The sequence below is a fragment of the Lissotriton vulgaris genome, chromosome 5, assembly GCF_964263255.1.
Source record: "Lissotriton vulgaris chromosome 5, aLisVul1.2, whole genome shotgun sequence".
NCBI lineage: Eukaryota > Metazoa > Chordata > Amphibia > Caudata > Salamandridae > Lissotriton > Lissotriton vulgaris.
This window is the reverse complement of record NC_141693.1, coordinates 1,645,346,885-1,645,365,586: the sequence shown is the minus strand read 5'-3', so window position 1 is coordinate 1,645,365,586 and position 18,702 is coordinate 1,645,346,885. Positions and strand designations below refer to the sequence as shown.

Genomic DNA, 18,702 nt, shown 5'->3' with positions numbered 1-18,702 from the left:
GAATACATTACTAGTGTTTGGTGAATGTGAAACTGCAGAACTATAAGGAACTGCTACAGCATAAATCTATAAGCAGTTTACCTATAGTATACTGTATAACCTCCGAAGGACTTGAATGTAACATATGCACATAAATATGTTGCAAGTCTATGCTTCAATTTGCACTGTTGGTGAAACTGCCTGGATGAATATCTATGTGTTACGGGTGGATTTACAACCCCGTTGTGCCTCTTTTAACACAGCCGTTGCGTCACTTTTGTGATGCACTGGTAGTTTAAAAGATGTGCCATGGTGTGTGGAAGCTGCATCACATTATAAAGCCCTGCGCCAGAAGGAGGTGATATCACAGTACTCAATAACTGTCATATCTCTGGGGATGTACCACTTATTGTACATCTGCAGATTAGGGTTTTAATGTAGTGAATGAATTCTTTTAGAATAGTGTATAGATAAGCGCATAGTGCTGTATGGTCACTACAATACTGAAACAGAAGTGTGATAGTGTTTACTGGAAGTGTAAGGATACAGATTGGGGAATTGAAGGTATAAAAGACAAGTTTCCTGGTGCATAGAAGACTACATGCATTATCTATAGGGGTTTTCTCATGACCTACGGAACGGATTTACACCATTTAACAAAAAGCGCAATCTATATAGTCACTCATACAAGCACTCACTTATCACATGTACTCATACACCTATACATCCTGTTACACACCAATACTCATCCATAGAATTACTCACACACATACTCACACATGCAAATAAACTATCAAACATCCATTTACTTGCATATGCAGCTATAAACACAGCGCTAAATTTACTTTTACAGAAACGTACACATATTTACTCTCTTAAACAATCACTTATAGAAACACTTACTTATTTATGCAGGAACTCTTCCAATCTCTCACACTCTCAAATATACTCACTTATATACATCAATACTCACATATACTAGTTTAAAACATATGTAGTTACTCATAAAGATACTATTGAGACAGCCATTCACTCACTAACACACCCATACACACACTCATCCACCCATACAGTCCTGCACACATGCTGTCTTCAAAACACATACAGTGAGTCAGTCATTCAGACATCTATGCGCTAAGTAATACCACCCCACCAAACCAGACAGACACTTATACTGATACTCCTCCTCAGCAATCGACATCGCCATCGCCATCCTGGACGGATACAAGATCACCCGGAGGGACCGCGTCAACCAGACCGGAGGAGGCATCGCCATCATCCACATGAACACCATCCGCATCACGACCAACACCGACGACACCCTGACAACCGCCGAACACCTGCACTTCCAGATCCACACCGACCCCAAGACCACCCTCAGAGGTACCCTCATCTACAGACCCCCGGGACCACGCACACAATTCAGCGAAGACATCGCCGACTTCATCAGCCCGCACGCCCTCCCCTCCGCAGACTACATCCTCCTCGGCGACCTCAACTTCCACCTGGAGAACAACAACGACCGCAACACCACCACCATGCTGGACAACCTCGCCAACCTCGGTCTCAAGCAGCTGGTGACCACCCCCACCCACTAAGCCGGACACACACTCGACCCCGTCTTCTCATCCAGCAAGGACATCGTCTTCAGCCACGCCACCGGACTCCACTGGACGGACCACAGCTGCGTCCACTTCAGCTTCAGAAGAACCACGATCCACCACCACCAGCAACAGGTTGCACGAAGAAGCTGGAACAAGATCACAGCCGAACAGCTTGCCGCATCCCTGAGCCAGCACCCTCCCGCCAGCTCAGCGAACCCCAGCCAGGCCGCCGACAACCTCACGAAGTGGATCAGCAACTGCGCAGACGACCTCGCCTCACTGAGGACCCCGCCCAGCTGACCCGGCAGCAAGAAGGCCCCATGGTTCACTGATGAACTCAAGAGCTCCAAGAAGAACTGCAGAGCCCTCGAGAGAGCCTGGCGAAGAGACCCAACACCAGACAACATGACCACCCTCAAGCTCGCCACCCGAAAGCACCATCAACTGATCCACGCCACCAAGAAAAAAGCATTCAAGAAACGGCTGGACAACGACGCACACAACAGCAAGGAACTCTTCAACATCGTGAAAGAGCTCTCCAACCCCAACGCCGGAAACAACTACAGCACCCCATCGCAAGACCTCTGCAACTCCCTCGCCTCCTACTTCCACAACAAGACCGCTGACATACACAACAGCTTCAGCACACAGCCAACGCTCCCCATGCCCGCACCAACGCCCCCCACCACCACCCTCAGCGCCTGGAGCCCGATCAGCACCGAAGACACCATCCGCACGATGAACTCCATCCACTCCAGATCTCCCACTGACCCCTGCCCTCACCACGTCTTCAACAAGCCGACGTCGTAATCGCACCCCACCTGCGGGACATCATCAACACCTCCTTCGACACCGCCACCTTCCCAGAGAGCTGGAAGCACGCTGAACTCAGCGCTCTATTGAAGAAACCAACAGCGGACCCCACCGAACTCAAAAACTACCGCCCAATCTCGCTCCTCCCGTTTCCAGCCAAAGTCATCGAGAAGACCGTCAACAAGCAACTGGCCGCCTTCCTCGAGATAAATGGATCCCTCGACCCCTCACAGTCGGGCTTCCGGGCCAACCACAGCACCGAGACCGCCCTCATCGCAGCCACTGATGACATCCGAGCCCTGCTTGACAACGGAGAAACAGCGGCCCTCATCCTCCTGGACCTCTCCGCGGCATTCGACACTGTCTGCCACCGCACCCTAGTGCAGCGCCTCAGCAACGTCGGAATCCAGGAGAAGGCACTGGAGTGGATCATCTCCTTCCTCGCTGGAAGGACACAGAGAGTCCGCCTACCGCCGTTCAGATCAGAAGCCACCGAAGTCATTTGCGGCGTTCCTCAAGGCTCCTCGCTCAGCCCCACCCTCTTCAATGTCTACATGCGCCCTCTCGCAACCATTGCACGCCAACACAACCTCAACATCATCTCCTACGCCGACGACACCCAGCTGATCCTCTCCCTTACCAACGACCCCGCCACCGCCAGAGCCAACCTACACGAAGGGATGAAAGACGTAGCCGAGTGGATGATGACCAGCCCCCTGAAACTGAACTCAGACAAGACGGAGGTCCTCATCCTGGGCTCCTCGCCCTCCGCCTGGGACGACTCCCGGTGCCCCCCCGCCCTGGGCACTGCACCCAAACCAACAGACCACGCACGAAACCTGGGCTTCATCCTGGACTCCTCCCTCTCCATGACCAGACAAGTCAACGCCGTCTCCTCGTCTTGTTTCATCATCCTGCGCATGCTACGTAAGATTTTCCGGTGGACACCCACCGAGACCAGGAAGACGGTCACCCAGGCCCTCGTCACCAGCCGTCTGGACTACGGCAACGCCCTCTACGCCGGAACAACCGCCAAGCTGCAGAAGAGACTCCAGTGAATCCAGAACGCCTCAGCGAGACTCACCCTCGACATCCCCCGACACAGCCACATCTCCGGACACCTGAGAGACCTGCACTGGCTCCCGGTCAACAAGAGAATCACCTTCCGGCTCCTCACCCACGCACACAAAGCCCTACACAACCAAGGCCCGAGTAACCTCAACAGCCGCCTCAACTTCTACGCTCCCACACGCCAGCTCCGTTCTACCAGCCACGCCCTCGCCGCCGTCCCCCGCATCCGAAGAGCCACAACAGGAGGAAGGTCCTTCTCCTACCTGGCCGCCAAGACCTGGAACTCCCTCCCGACGCACCTCCGCCTGACCCAAGACCACTTCGCCTTCAGGAAGCAGCTCAAGACCTGGCTGTTCGAGCAGTAGCGGACCCCCCATCCCAAAGCGCTGTGAGACCCTCCGGGTGAGTAGTGCGCTATATAAATGCGATGATTGATTGATTGATTACTCAAACAACCAACTAATAACCCTTATATACACTCATGTAGCTACTCGCCAACCCATGCCGCCACTTATACACAAAGTGAGACACTGAGACAGATATTTACATATTTAAACATTACTCGCTAATGCATGTATTCACTAGGATACACTGAAAAATAAATATTTTTTATATATGTATATCTAAAGGTCGATGAAAGAATAAATGGGTAAGTAAGTGTCTGAATGGATGACTTTTTTTGTAAAATTGATTGTATAACTGACTGATTAATTGTATCTTAGTGAATACAAGGGTTAGTGAGTAATGTTTAAATATGTAAACATCTGTGTCAGTCTCACACATTTTTTGAATAAGTGGCTGCATGGGTTGGTGAGTAACTACATGAGTGTCTATATAGGTTATTAGTTGGTTTTTTAAGTATCAGTATGAGTGTCTGAGTGTTTATATGGTTTGGTGGGGGATATTACTTAGCACATAGATGCATTAATGAGTGACTCACTGTTTATATGTGTTTTGAAGACAGCATGTGCGCAGGACTGTATGGATGGATGAGTGTGTGTATAGGTGTGTTAGTGAGTGAACGACTGTCTCAATACTATCTTTATGACTAAGTACATATGTGTTAAACTACTATATGTGAGTATTGGTGTATATAAGTGAGTATATATGAGAGTTAGAGATTTGAAGAGTTCCTGTATAACTAAGTATGTGTTTCTATAAGTGATCGTTTAAGAGAGTCAGTATGTGTATGTTTGTGTATATAGCAGTACATGCAAGTCAAGGGATGTTTGATAGTTTATTTGCATGTGTGAGTATGTGTGTAAGTAACTCTATGGATGAGTATCATTGTGTAACAGGATGTATAGGTGTATGAGTACATATGATGATTGAGTACATGTATGAGTGACTATATAGAACTGTTGGTGAATGAATGGATGTGGAAATAGATGTTGGAATAGATTGTTGTAACTGGTATTGGTATCTCCATTTTCTTGAAAATTGTTGTTTCTTTTTTTGAATGTGTGTATCAAAGGTTATATTAGAGTGAGAGGAGGTCTGCCACTCTTTCACAAGGATGATGTCATCAGTGATGTCATTTGAGATGTCATCAGTGATGTCATGAGTGATTTCACTGACCATGTCATGAGTGATGTAATATGTGACGTCATCAGCAGTGCATTGCGGGCGCGCGAGTTATTGTTAGCTGAACTAACTATAACGGGGGAATTTCAAAGGTTTTGAATGAGTAAAATGACCAGCTAACTATAACTGGTGTGAAACCTATGGTTTTTTCGGTGAATTTCAAAGGTTTTTAAAATGCTAATTCCTAACTATAACGTGTGTGAAACCTATGGTTTTTCAGTGAATTTGCAAGGTTTTTTAAATGCTAATTTCTAACTATAACGTGGCTGAAACCTATGGTTTTTTCAGTGAATTTCAAAGGTTTTTAAATGGTAAATCCTAACTATAATGTGGCTGAAACCTATGTTTTTTTCAGTGAATTTCAATGGTTTTGTGAATGATAATTTTTAAATGCATTAATTGTTATATTTTTCATACTGATTTACTACATTTTTTTAATTATTTATTTTTAGATATTTTATTTTTTAAATGACATTACATATTTTTAATATAAATTAAAAAAAAATGTTTTCACACCTCTCTGCAACGCAGCCCCCTGGCGCGTTTGCAGAGGGGGAACTAATTCCTCTTGCATACTGGGGGTCCCTGGGGGCCAACTAGCTCACCTGGAACCTCCGGTATGCGCCAGAGGGCTGCATTGCAGAGAGGTATAATGAGGCCACACCCTTTTTTATACCTCTCTGTAACGCAGCCCCCGGGCATGTTTGCAGAGGGGGAACTAATTCCCCTTGCATACTGGGAGTCCCTGGGGGCCAACTAGCCCACCTGAAACCTCCAGTATGCGCCAGGGGGCTGCATTGCAGAGAGGTGTAATGAGGCTATGCCGCTTTTTACACCTCTCTGCAACGCAGCTCCCTGGCGCATTTGCAGAGAGGGAACTAATTCCCCTTGCATACTGGGGGTCACTGGGGGCCAACTACCCCACCAGGAGCATCTAGTATACACCAGGGGGCTGCGTTGCTTTGCCCCGGGGGCTTCGGTCCCAGGGCATTGTGGGGGGATTAGGGACCCCCCACACTTCTTTATCACTATGCCACCGCAATTTAGTGCCTCAGGGGTAATTTGAAAAAAAACATACCGGGTTTTTGAAAGATTTGGGCCTTGGGGGTCCCTGTGGGACCACCTGGGCAGGCCTAGGGGGTCAGGGTGTATCTACCCTGACCCCTTTTTGTGTTCTACATGTTTGTTTTTCTGCTGTCTTGTGCCTCGGTCTACCGAGCACAAGATGGATGCCAACACTTCCTGGTTTGAAGTGTTGACAGCCAATGAGCATGCAGCTTTCTCGGAAAGGCATGCTGATTGGCTGCCACTGTCTGTCAACACTCCAAAACAGAAATTGTTGGCAGGCACAGGAAAGCAGAAAAACAAATGTGTAGAACTCAAAAAAGGGGGCAGGGTAGAATCACCCTGACCCTCTAGGCCTGCTCAGGGGGTCCCACAAGGACCCCCAAGGCCCCCCCCCCCCCCAAATATTTTTTCCCGAAAAATCGGCGGGTGCTCGCACGGTGCGCTCACGCTACGCGTTTATAGATATATACATTTTTTCACATTTTATTTTCTCAACAACTACTGGAGGGATTTTCACCATTTAAACAAAGGGCGATCTGCGAATCAGACTCTACCATTTTGCCAAATTTCTTGTAATTCCGTTCAGCCGTTCGGGCTGCAGCCGTGTCTAATCGTCCTATGGAAAATAACATGGGGAAAACACGTTTTGGGACCCCCCCTTTTATCTCAGCCCCCACTCTGCCTTACTTCTGCAGATGCTGGGGATTCGTGCGAGGGAGAGAGAGGTGGAGCGTAGCTTTCTAGAGGGTTGGTTTGGTAGAGTTGGAGTTGGTGATTGAGGTAGGCTGGGCCTGCGTTGTGGAGGACTTTGTAGCAGAGGATGAGCATCTTGAATTTGTAGCATTTCTGGATGGGTAGCCAGTGAATTTCCGTGAGGTAGGAAGTGATGAAAGCATTTTTGGGACATCTATGATGAATCTGGCAGCAGTATTTTGGATGGTTTGGAGTCTTTGCATGAGTTGGTTGGAAATGGTGATGTAGATTGCATTTAACAGAAGTTATTAGGCGCGGCGCACAGCTTTGGTGGATATGACAGTTCACTGAGAAGGTAGATAGGATAATCAATTCAAGGTGCTCCTGCAGGTGACGCAACTGTTCAGGTACGTCCTAAAGGATTGAGGGGTTGAGTGCGCTACTGGGGTGTAGGCGCATCCCTGCGGTGGGCACACTTATATGGTACTGTGTGTTGCAACACAACACAGTGAATTCCAAAGAAGTTCAAATAAAGTTCCAAAGTTTGAAAGTTTCAAAATTTAATCAGCATTTTCCATAGGTATATTTTCATATTTTCTTCATATGAAAGGATTGACAATCATTTTTATCATCCTCAAAAGAAGCTTCAATGCATTTCGGACAAGGAGTCCTTTCTCAAGGAGCACTGCAACAAAGGATATACAAGAAGCCAAATCAATGCAAAGAAATTAAATCATCGGTATAACAACATGGTGACAATCGTGATATATACGTATCCGTGTAGATTGCATTGCCATAGTGGAGTCTGCTGGTGATGAGGGGCTTGGAGATCGTGCATCTTGTGTGCATGGGGAGCCATTTAAAAATCTTGCAAAACATTCTGAGGATGTGGCAGCAGGATGTAATCACAACGTTGACCTGTTTGTTCATCGAGAGCTTGTCATCAAGGAGGATGCCAATGTTTCTGCCATGGTCTCTGGGTGTGGGCGTGGTACACGTGTCAGGTGGCCACAATGAGAAGTCCCAGGGGAAGTTTTATTTTAGAAGATCAGGATATCTGTTTTGTCAGTGTTGAGTTTTAGCAGTTCTCTCACATCCAGTTAGCCATGTCGGACATGCAGGCGGGGAAATTGGTCCTGGTGTTGTTGTTCGTGTCGGAGACCGGAGAATGAGCTGAGTGTCATCGGCATAGGAGACAATGTTGATGTTGTGGATTTGTATGATGCAACACAAAAAGATGATGAACGGAATGCTGAACATTGTCAAACATTCACCCCTAGTCACAGATCTGGGTTTTATTCATTTTTATTTTGCTCGCCACGCTAAACCACTTTAGACCCAGCCACATGTAAATCAGTCTTGACCCTGCTCCCCATGGGAACAGTCCAGCCCGAACTGCCAGGCCAGGTCATCCCTGGACCGGAATACAAGCTTTCTGGGACCGGTTTTGGGGTATTACCTTTTATGAGCCAGGCTGGCTTGAAACAGTGGCATAGCGAGCACAGGACCCATGTCTGTGTTAACCTTTCCCACTAAGGGCGAAAATGCAACACAAAAAGATGATGGATGAATGCTGAACATTGTCAAACATTCACCCCCAGTTACAGATCTGTGTTTAATCCATCGTTATTTTGCTTGTCATTTGCTCACCACGTCATTCCAGTTTAAACCCAGCCATATGGAAATCAGTCTTGACCCTGCTCCCCGGGCACAGTCCAGTCCAAACTGCCAGGCCAGGTTCCCCCAGGACCTGAAAATAAGCATGCGGGGACCGGTTTTAGGGTATTAGTCCTCATCAGCCAGCAAGCCAGCCAGCCAGCAAGCACGCCCATGACCCAGTGCAGATGCCCCCTTCAGACCCTTTTTGTTCTCACTGCTGGACAACGGAGAAACAGCGGCCCTCATCCTCCTAGACCTCTCCGCGGCATTCGACACTGTCTGCCACCACACCCTAGTACAGCGCCTCAGCAACGTCGGAATCCAGGAGAAGGCACTGGAATGGATCATCTCCTTCCTCGACGGAAGAACACAGAGAGTCCGCCTACCACCGTACAAGTCAGAGGCCACCGAAGTCATCTGCGGCGTCCCCCAAGGATCCTCGCTGAGCCCCACCCTCTTCAACGTCTACATGAGCCCCCTCGCGGCCATCGCACGCCAACACAACCTCAACATAATCTCCTACGCCGACGACACCCAGCTGATCCTCTCCCTGACCAACGACCCCGCCGCCGCCAGAGCCAATCTGCACGAAGGGATGAAAGAGGTAGCCGAGTGGATGACGACCAGCCGCCTGAAACTGAACTCAGACAAGACGGAGGTCCTCATCCTGGGCTCTTCGCCCTCCGCCTGGGACGACTCCTGGTGGCCTCCCGCCCTGGGCACCGCACCCAAACCGACAGACCACGCACGCAACCTGGGCTTCATCCTGGACTCCTCCCTCTCCATGAACAGGCAAGTCAACGCCGTCTCCTCGGCGTGCTTCAACATCCTACGCATGCTACGGAAGATCTTCTGGTGGATCCCCACCGAGACCAGGAAGACCGTCACCCAGGCCCTCGTCACCAGTCGACTGGACTACGGCATCGCCCTCTACGCCGGTACCACCGCCAAGCTCCAGAAGAGACTCCAGCGGATCCAGAACGCCTCAGCCAGACTCATCCTCGACATTCCACGAACCAGCCACACCTCCGGACATCTGAGAGACCTGCATTGGCTCCCCGTCAACAAAAGAATCACCTTCCGCCTCCTCACCCACGCACACAAAGCCCTACACGACCAAGGCCCGAGCTACCTCAACAACCGAATCCACTTCTACGCTCCCAAACGCCACCTCCGATCAGCCAACCACGCCCTCGCCGCCGTCCCCCGCATCTGAAGAGCGACAACAGGAGGAAGGTCCTTCTCCTACCTGGCCGCCAAGACCTGGAACTCCCTCCCGACCGAACTGCGCCTGACCCAAGACCACCTCTCCTTCAGGAAGAAGTTGAAGACCTGGCTGTTCGAGCAGTAACAGCACCCCCCTCCCCCCAGCGCCTTGAGACCCGACGGGTAAATAGTGCGCTCTATAAATGTCTTTGATTGATTGATTGATCATCCAGGCTAGCTTGAAACCGGTGGCGTAGAGAGAAAGGGACGCACATTTGGGCATACTCTTCAAAATTAGGGTGAAAATCCAACACAAAAAGATGATGGATGGAATGCTGAACATTGTCAAACATTCACCCCCAGTCGCAAATCTGGGATTCACCCATTGTTATTTTGCTCACCAAGCCATTCCAGTTAAGACCCAGCCATATGCAAATCAGTCTTGACCATACTCCCAATGGGAGCAGTGAAGCACAAACTGCAAGGCCAGGTTCTCTCTGTCCCTGAAAACAAGCATCCTGTGACCAGTTTCGGGGTATCACGCCATATCATCCAGGCTAGCTTGAAACCGGTGGTGTAGCGAGCACAGGACCCCGTCTGGGCATACCCTTTCTTCTTAGGGTGAAAATGCAACACAAAAAATGATGGGCGGATTGCTGAACATTGTCAAACATTCAATCCCAGTCGCAGATCTGGGTTTAATCCAATGTTATTTTGCTTGTGGTGCCAGGTAAACATTGAACAGGGTTGGACTGTAGGAGGAGCCCTGCGGGGCTCTGCAGGCTAGCTTCTTGTGTTCTGATGTGAAAGTGGAGAGTCTGATTCATTATGTCCTGTTGGAAATGAAGGAAATGATCTAACCTATGGCAGGCCTTTGGATTCCTGATTCATGGCGATGAGGTTGCTGTGGGAGATATTGTGGAATGCCGTTGAGTGGTCAAGCAGGATGAGTGCAGCAGTTTCCCCTCCATCCATGATTGACCAAATATCATCAGTTGCTGCCAGGAGGGCAGTTTGTGTGTTGTGCTTGTTGCAGAACCCTGACTGTGTGGAGTCCAGGAGGTGGTATTGTTCAAGGTGAGCAGAGTGTTGTTTGTTGCTATTTTTCTTTGGCCGGGAAGGGTAGGAGCGAGATGCAACTGTAGCTGCTGAGATCTTTTGGGCTTGCTGATGGTTTCTTCTGCAATGCAGTGACCTCCACGTGGTTCCAGCTGAGGATGGAGGAGTTGATGATGGTGGTGAGATTGGCGCTGATCAGTGTGCTTCCCAGGTTGTACATGTGGAAAGGGCAAGAGTATCACTTGGACCCATCAGAGGATCTGAGAGGGACTATGTGGAGCGACCTGTGAGGCGGCTCCACATAGTGGTAATATGGGCTGAAGAACTGCCTTCTATGGATGAGTTAGTGCAGCTCCTTGGCGCAGCCAATGGTGGAGATGGAGTTGCTGTGCTAACAAATGTCCACTATGGGAAGAGCACTCAATTAGGAGAATAAAAGTAATCAGGGCTGCACACTGGGGATCCATCATTTCTTAGTGGATCATCCATTAATGCCCTATTCTAAATGAGGCCTACATGCCTATTTGTGTCCTAAAGTATAATCCGCTTTCTAGATTGACATACAATGCATTTTACCATCTTAGCTCCTCCCAGGCGACTACTCTGTCCTGATGCTCGCTAATGTTTTCAAATACCACTGGAATGCATTTAATTCTCATCTGATACTAACTAGGTCAGGACCACCCAGAAAACCATAGTTTAAGTTCCATCATGGATTATTGCTTGTCAGATATCTGTGTCCCACCAGTAATGTCACTATTTCCTTTCTTGACACAGGTGCAGTCAGAAGGAATACATTTGGTACAAGGGAGACCGCTGTGAATCTTACCTGACAGATCTTCAGCTCAATGGAATAATTATTGGATGTTGCCTTCTCGTCTCTATCTTGCTGCTTCTTTTTCCTCTTTTATTGATGAAGACAACTCCCAAAAAAACAGAGAAAAAGCCTTTGGGAAGTACCAGGTAAGCAAAAAACTTCTAATAGTGGGTAGTTTATTAAGTTCGAATTCAAAAGGAGTACTGGGTGATGCAATTGTGTTTTTGAGTGGAGGAATGTAAAACCACATTGAAGGGAGATTACTAAGGCAAATGGTTCCCATTAGATGGTGTTGAAAGTGGTTGGAAACAACCTGATCTCTCAACACTTTGCTCCCATTGCTTGACAGGCACCATATACATATGTAATATCCTTTATAGCGTATAATACACACTTCATAGCATGATATAAAAGAACATAACATCTAATAAAATTATATGATTTTTCAAAAAAGAAATTATTTTTTAATCTCATTATAGTTGATATTGTGTGTTTCAATATTGTTTATATTGTCTCTGCGCCTAACTCACAAAGGTAATCGTATACTTTTATTTAAGCTTACGATCGCTTGCTATTCACAAAGGTATTTTACTAATAGTATCATTACGACTGCAGAGTCTCCAAGCAAAAAAGATAGGACTATGTAAGTATACCTTTGTGAATCAGGCTCTATACATTCAAATAGTAGATGATATAATGCGTTTTGATATTTGTGTGCTCGATATTGTTAAATTTAGATAGGTTTGACGGCAATATTTTTGTCAGCGATATTTTTGTTTTTTTTTGTACTAGTATAGTACTATTTTGACGATATTTTGGTGAGTCATTATAATTTTCCCCCATATTCTGTCATAGCATCATCACTAAAATACACAGCACGGTATGTTCAATTGATGTTCATCATTCCTGCGGTTGTATATGCTACGGAAATTGCATACATCATCACTCCGTACTTCCTGGATGCATTATTCATCACTGAAACCTGGTTTACAACCTCCTCCACAAACATACAGGAGATCCTCATCCACTCATCCATGTTGGTTATAGCATTCAACACTTAAAATATAAGGGAAACTTGTATTCATACACAGGACATTCTGGCTTTGCATTCCACAGCACCAACATGTTTTGAGATCCTCTCCTGCCATTTTCCTCTCTCCGCCTCCAAAACAGCACCCTATTGTCTGATCTATAGATAAACTGACCAAACATGCACTTTGTAAAAGAAATCTCAGACCTCATTACTTGTGCCTCCATCCAAAACATCAACCCCACATTCCTTGGAGACTGCAACCTTCCCAGCAACACAAAGTACATTCAGGAAGCCTTTTACACAATTCTCAGCATTCTGAAAATAAAACAAATCACCAATACCCCATTCCATTCAAAAGGCAGCACAGTGCACCTTACCCTATATACCTGATATAAACTGCCATACACCTATTTTGTTGGACTGTACTGACCACTTTACCATTGCCTTCACCAAGGCATACACTATGTACACCTCAGCATCAAGGGCAAATAAAAACAGGAAAAACAATTTTCCACTCCATAAAAGATATCCATCTGGAAAAAATCCCAAACGAACTAAACAACCTGGTAGAACATTTCCAGACCACCACAGAGATCAGGATTCAATTTTACATATACATCACCACTTTGAGAACTCATGTGGAACACTGTGTTTCACTGGAAACCCATTCCATTTAGCCAAAGCTCTCATGATGAAAGCCAAGCAGTTTCTCCTTGGACTACTTCAGAACTACTGTACAATCCTTGGTCCTTTTTTATATAGGTAGGGGCAATTGTTTGTGTGGTGGTTGCTCTGATATCGCCCTAGCACTCCCTAAGAGTATCCTACACACAGCAGCACAGCACATTAAGGGCTCAAAAAGAATTCACCTATAACAACTGCACATTTAAATACCTATACTGTCTTCCATATCCAATCTGAATCATCTTCAAGAGCAGCTGTATCACTTATAAAGTCCACAACAACAAGACCACTGTATACTTAGTAAAAAGCTAACCTCAATTGGGGAAAATGGCAGAGCAGCAGCCTGATAGTTTGGCAGACTGGAGAAAAAGCATTGACATTTATGCTCACAGGATCTGAAACCACATTCCGATCAGCAATGACTCTCCTACAATTTAATTTAAAAAATGTTGATGTTACACATCTTTAAGGAGAACTATCCCTGAACTGACATTCTACCCTTCACCTTCTCCAAATTAATATATTTTTGGGGTCCATTCCCCATTTGTGAGCTCGGTTCATGCTCTAAAGATATTAATAAGTACATACATACATACCTGCATCAACTGAGTAAGTTACAGTGGTCCTTCTGAGTATTTACAGAGACGCCATAATGAGGTCTTTGTGGTTCCTGGAGAGGAGAAGAATTACCCTCCTAATTCAGCAGAGAACAACATTGCCAACTTGCGGGGGCTAACATTTTCTCCAGGTCTTGGAGGACACACATTGGACAATGCACAGTTTTTACTGTGAAGGTCAAAGAGGAGTATTTGCTGATTAATGTAGGGAGAGTCATAATCATGAAAGCCGGTGTGACATTTTGTTATGTTAGATTATACTATTTTAGTGGCAACTTCAATTTTACTGGCATCACAACTCATTGTCTTTTTTGGCACCTCTATAAAGGAAGAAATTGATATATGTCTAGGGTTCGTTTCCTTGGAGCCAGCTGGGCCTTATGTAAAGATCATTTCCCACCAATCACTGGCATGTAGTTGATAGGAATCAGCATTGTTGGTTAAACTGAGCTACACATTATGTTTCTTTATGATCCTCCAGTACTACATGCACCACATTTTTACCCTAAAAATCTTTATTTTACCTCTTACTAAGTTCATAGAAAACAATTGCAAGCAGGGGTGGACAATTTTATAGAGAGCTCACAGTGCTTCGGTACCTTGCTTTGGTGGACACCCAGCAAATGCTGGATAGAACTCAGTGGTACAGCCTTCTGACTCGATCTGTTTACAACCACACTATTACTTGCCTCTCATATCACATGGTCATCATACAAGTCAAATTTATGTTTAAAAACCTACTACAGCTCCATATATAGGTCAAACCTACAAAGCTAATTGTACATGTGACAGCCACCTCTCACTTTAAGGGCCTGTAGAAACTAGATTGTCTTCCTGTGAACAGAAACTAGTCTCATGAGTCTCCTGATAAGTGCTTTACAACTGAGTTTGTGGAAAACAAAAATGTGATAAAAAAAAGTAATGGGTAAAATGCTTGAATTAATTCCAGCCTCTGGTAATCACTCGTGACAGCATCCAATGTTTTTTTGTTGTCCATTACACTACCTCAGACAGGCACCAGCCATATCCAATTCATCCTTGGCCCTGCACCAATAGGAGCAATACAGCCTGAACTTCCAGGCCTGGAACACAAGCAACTCCACACCGGTGTCGGCTATTTGGGCATGGTCAGTGGGTGCAGCTTGCTTCCAGTGCAGTACAGTGAGCACAGGAGCCCATGGTTGAGATTTATTCAAGCATTCCAATTAGGCTAATACCGGTCGAGGGTACCTCACCCATGAAGAGCAGGGGCAGTACTTGCATAAGGTGGGCCTCTGTCTAGAGTGGCACATTGGATGAAAAACGATGGACTGGAATGTAAGGGTGAAAGTGATCAGTAAGGGTGGACGGTAAACTCCGCAGTTTATTGACTTTTGCCACTCAATTGCCAAGTTCAGCAAACACTTGCCTACCACCACGTACAGGAGTTTACCAGCACCCACCACTAGAAATTATATGCAGTGGGGTCTCCCTTGTAGGTTCGAATCCAGCTGACTACAAAATGTATTTTTTTTGCATTTTCACAAACATTTTTTATAACCTATCAGTTAATATTTGAAGTGGGAAGCATAAGCAAGAGCATTTTGTGTCTTTTAAGCGGTGAAAAACATGTCTTGTGATTGGTAAAATCTGTGGCCGCCATGTTGTGAGAGGACTGAGCAGTGTTGATGGTGGGGAGTGACAACTCCTGCTCTTGTTGTTCTTTTCTTTGGGAGCTTTGTCACAGTGACAATGCTGAACTGAGTGTGTTTACTTGCTTAAAGCAGGCTGGGCTCCCTAACAACTGGTGGTTCTACAGTGTTCTTCAGTGCACATGATTTTGCTGGAGTTGGGGGTTTGGTGCATCACTTAACTAACATTTTGCATATGTAGGGGACATCCTTGATCCTCAACCTGTTTTAGGGTATATGATGCTTCAGTCGGCTCTGCGTTCATCGAAACACTTCCCCAAGAAGTTCAGTAGCACCTAGCCTCATGCAGCAGCCTTTCACTGACATAACTGGCGCTCCCCTGAGATCCAAAATATGATTTAGAGACACAGGAGACTGGTGCCAAGTGCAAAAACAAAGAGAAACATTAACAGACAGATAAGCATTAAACAACACCCTTGCATATTCAATGCATGTACGTGTAAAAATTAAGAATAGTGCGAGTATATTTTATCTTCACAAAGATAAGACATTGTACAAATTGCTTACAATTAGCGATAACTTAGGAATACACCCACAAATCTATTCATTTAATTATTCATTTTGTTTTCTACAGTGACAAAAATGCCATCATGCACAACTTGTCAGCACCATGCAGGACCACAATGCGTGCACGCTGAAAGCGGATTCACTACGGTATCACTGTGGGTGGAACTCCATCAAATCCAGCAGAGAATTTGTGTAACCGTGGAATTCCGCAGAGTAAAACTCTGCGAGTTCTACCCACCCCTGGTGATCAGCAGTGACTGAGATTAAGTCAAGTGTTCCTATATCACCTTGTTTATAGCATCTTGGTGGAGGTAAACTGAATTCAGAAAATGCATTCAGTTATGAACGTTAGTAAAAGGCAATACTTTCTAGTTTCTTGGAAAAAAATAGGCTACATGAAAGAAGAGAGGCTTTATTTGCCATATTTTTTTTTATCAAACGATAACTATCTTAGCCTGCACAAGACATTTTAAATTTAGGTTCAAGTCAAACAAGCATTCTCATAAACACCTTTGACAGTGAAATCATTTCTTTTCTCTGGGTACCAGCTGGTCTCAAATAAATAATATTTCACAAAAACAGAAGCCTCTCTCTACAACACTACAGTGACATAAGGTCCAGTGTAAGTCAGAAAAAGATTACACTTGTAAACTATGCTTTGTGGACAAGGCATCTCAAACTACTATGTGACTTAGTAAGTAATTACATGACTGGGAAGTGGAACATTGCATTCTGCTGCTATGAAGTGATCAGGGAAGCCTTAGATGGAATTAGAATTTAGGGTACACAACACCCTACCCCTCCTCTTGCCCACCCCAACTTACCTCCTAATTGAAACAAAAGCCAAATAGTAAAGCAAATAAAGGAGAAACACCCTGACCCCTTAGGCTTGCTCAGGGGGTCCCACAAAGACCCCCAGGGCCAAAAACAGCATTTAAAAAAAATCAGCCGTATTCACGCAGTGTGCGCGAATCCAGCCGAGAAAATAAAAAAATTAAAAACAAAGTGCGGCCTCCCTGGGGCTTTATTTAATTATGTGTGGGGGGCATGCGGCCCCCCAGCCCCGGGCACCGCAACCTTCCTGGGGCTTTGTTAATTTGTTTTTGAGGGGGCTTCATGGAATGAAGGGGACTTTATCCCCCAATATAGAACGCACCAGGAGGCGTGTTTGCAGAGTGGTGGACAAAGGGGGCATGACCTGTGTCCACCTATCAGCAATCCTACTATTTGGGTCTTACTGGAGGTAAGAGGTAGGCTAGTTGGCCCCTAAGGACCCCCAGCAGCAAAGGGGTCTTTCATACCCTTACAAGAGTGGCCCAGGATGTCCTTGGGGGCCAACTATCCCGCCCCCTTTCTCAACCACTCTGCAAACACACCTCCTGGCAGACTAAGGGATGCGTATGAAGTCCACTTTACTCCTGAGGGACTTTGGGGGTCAAGATGCCCTCCTGGTTTCTCATGTAAGTCCTACGCAGCAGAATTACTGAGCGCTGGTAGAAGGCCCAGCAACCTTTTTCCATTACTCTGCAAACGCTACTACTAGTTAAAGAAGCATTTGCAATGTAATAGGTTTCGTATTTGCGAGAGTTGGAGCTATTGGCACTGTAAATTTAAAAGTTTTTTACTAATGTGTTTTGGTGTAGAGTGGATGTACGTTGTATGTAGTGGAATATGTGGTATGTTGTGCAGTGAAATTATGTGAGTAGAAAGTATGTGGTATTTAGTGTATAGGAATTATGTGGAGTGAGATTATGTGTTTTGGAGAGTACTTATGCGGTATTGTAGTCTGAGTTGTGGAGTGGCAACCTCAGGTTTAGTCTTCCTCATTTCCATAGAAGCTAAACTATAAATCAATGAGAAACAAAAAAGAAGGAAACACTGAGAAGCACTTCTGGACCTAGTCAGAGGTATGAGCAGGGCTACTGGAATTATGTGACTGTTCAGCTGAACCAATTTTCACATAATTAAAATGATTCCGCATTTGCCAACTATTCCATCATCTGCTGCCTAATCTGCAGATTTTAACAAAAAAAGCCTTGTTTCTAGCTCAAACGTCTCAAATGTTCCCATAAATGCAGATTCATGTGTTACAGCTTTGTGGAAGGCCCTTTGCAAAGCTAGAATGGTCACATGTTATTTATTGCTAAATGTGGGTGTTAACTTGGTACTAATGGTGCACACACCTCTCTTCTTTTTAAGCTTCTCTTGCCTCTTTCTGCATTTCTCTTGCACCTTTCTTCCTCTTGTTGTACCTCATTGTCTTCTTTCTGCATTTCTCTTGCCCCTATCTGCACCTCACTTGCCTCTTTCAGGACCTCTGTTGCTTTTTTCTGCAGGTCTCTTGCCTCTTTCTGTACCTCTCTTGCCCCTTTGTCCACTTTTCTTGCCTCTTTCTGCACCTCACTTGCCTCTTTCTGCACTTCTCTAGCTTCTTTCTATACCTCTCTTGCCTCTTTCTGATTCTCTCTTAACACTTTGTGCATGTCTCTTGCCTGTTTCTGCACTTTCCTTGCCTCTTTCTGTACCTCTCTAGCCTCTTTCTGCTTCTCACTTGCCTCTTTCTGCACCTCACTTTCTTCCTTCTGCACCTCTTTTGCATCTTTCTGCGCTTCTCTTG

At 45.8% G+C, this 18,702-nt stretch overlaps 1 protein-coding gene across 1 annotated transcript in view; it reads left to right on the top strand.

The window, feature by feature from the left end:
- Window positions 1-18,702, top strand: part of LOC147716904 (uncharacterized) — a 188,561-nt gene that overhangs the window by 48,976 nt on the left and 120,883 nt on the right. Inside the window, exon 2 of the mRNA XM_086920455.1 lies at window positions 11,514-11,699. Coding sequence (XP_086776581.1) covers window positions 11,514-11,699 — 186 coding nt within the window. The remainder of the gene's footprint in view (window positions 1-11,513; window positions 11,700-18,702) is intronic.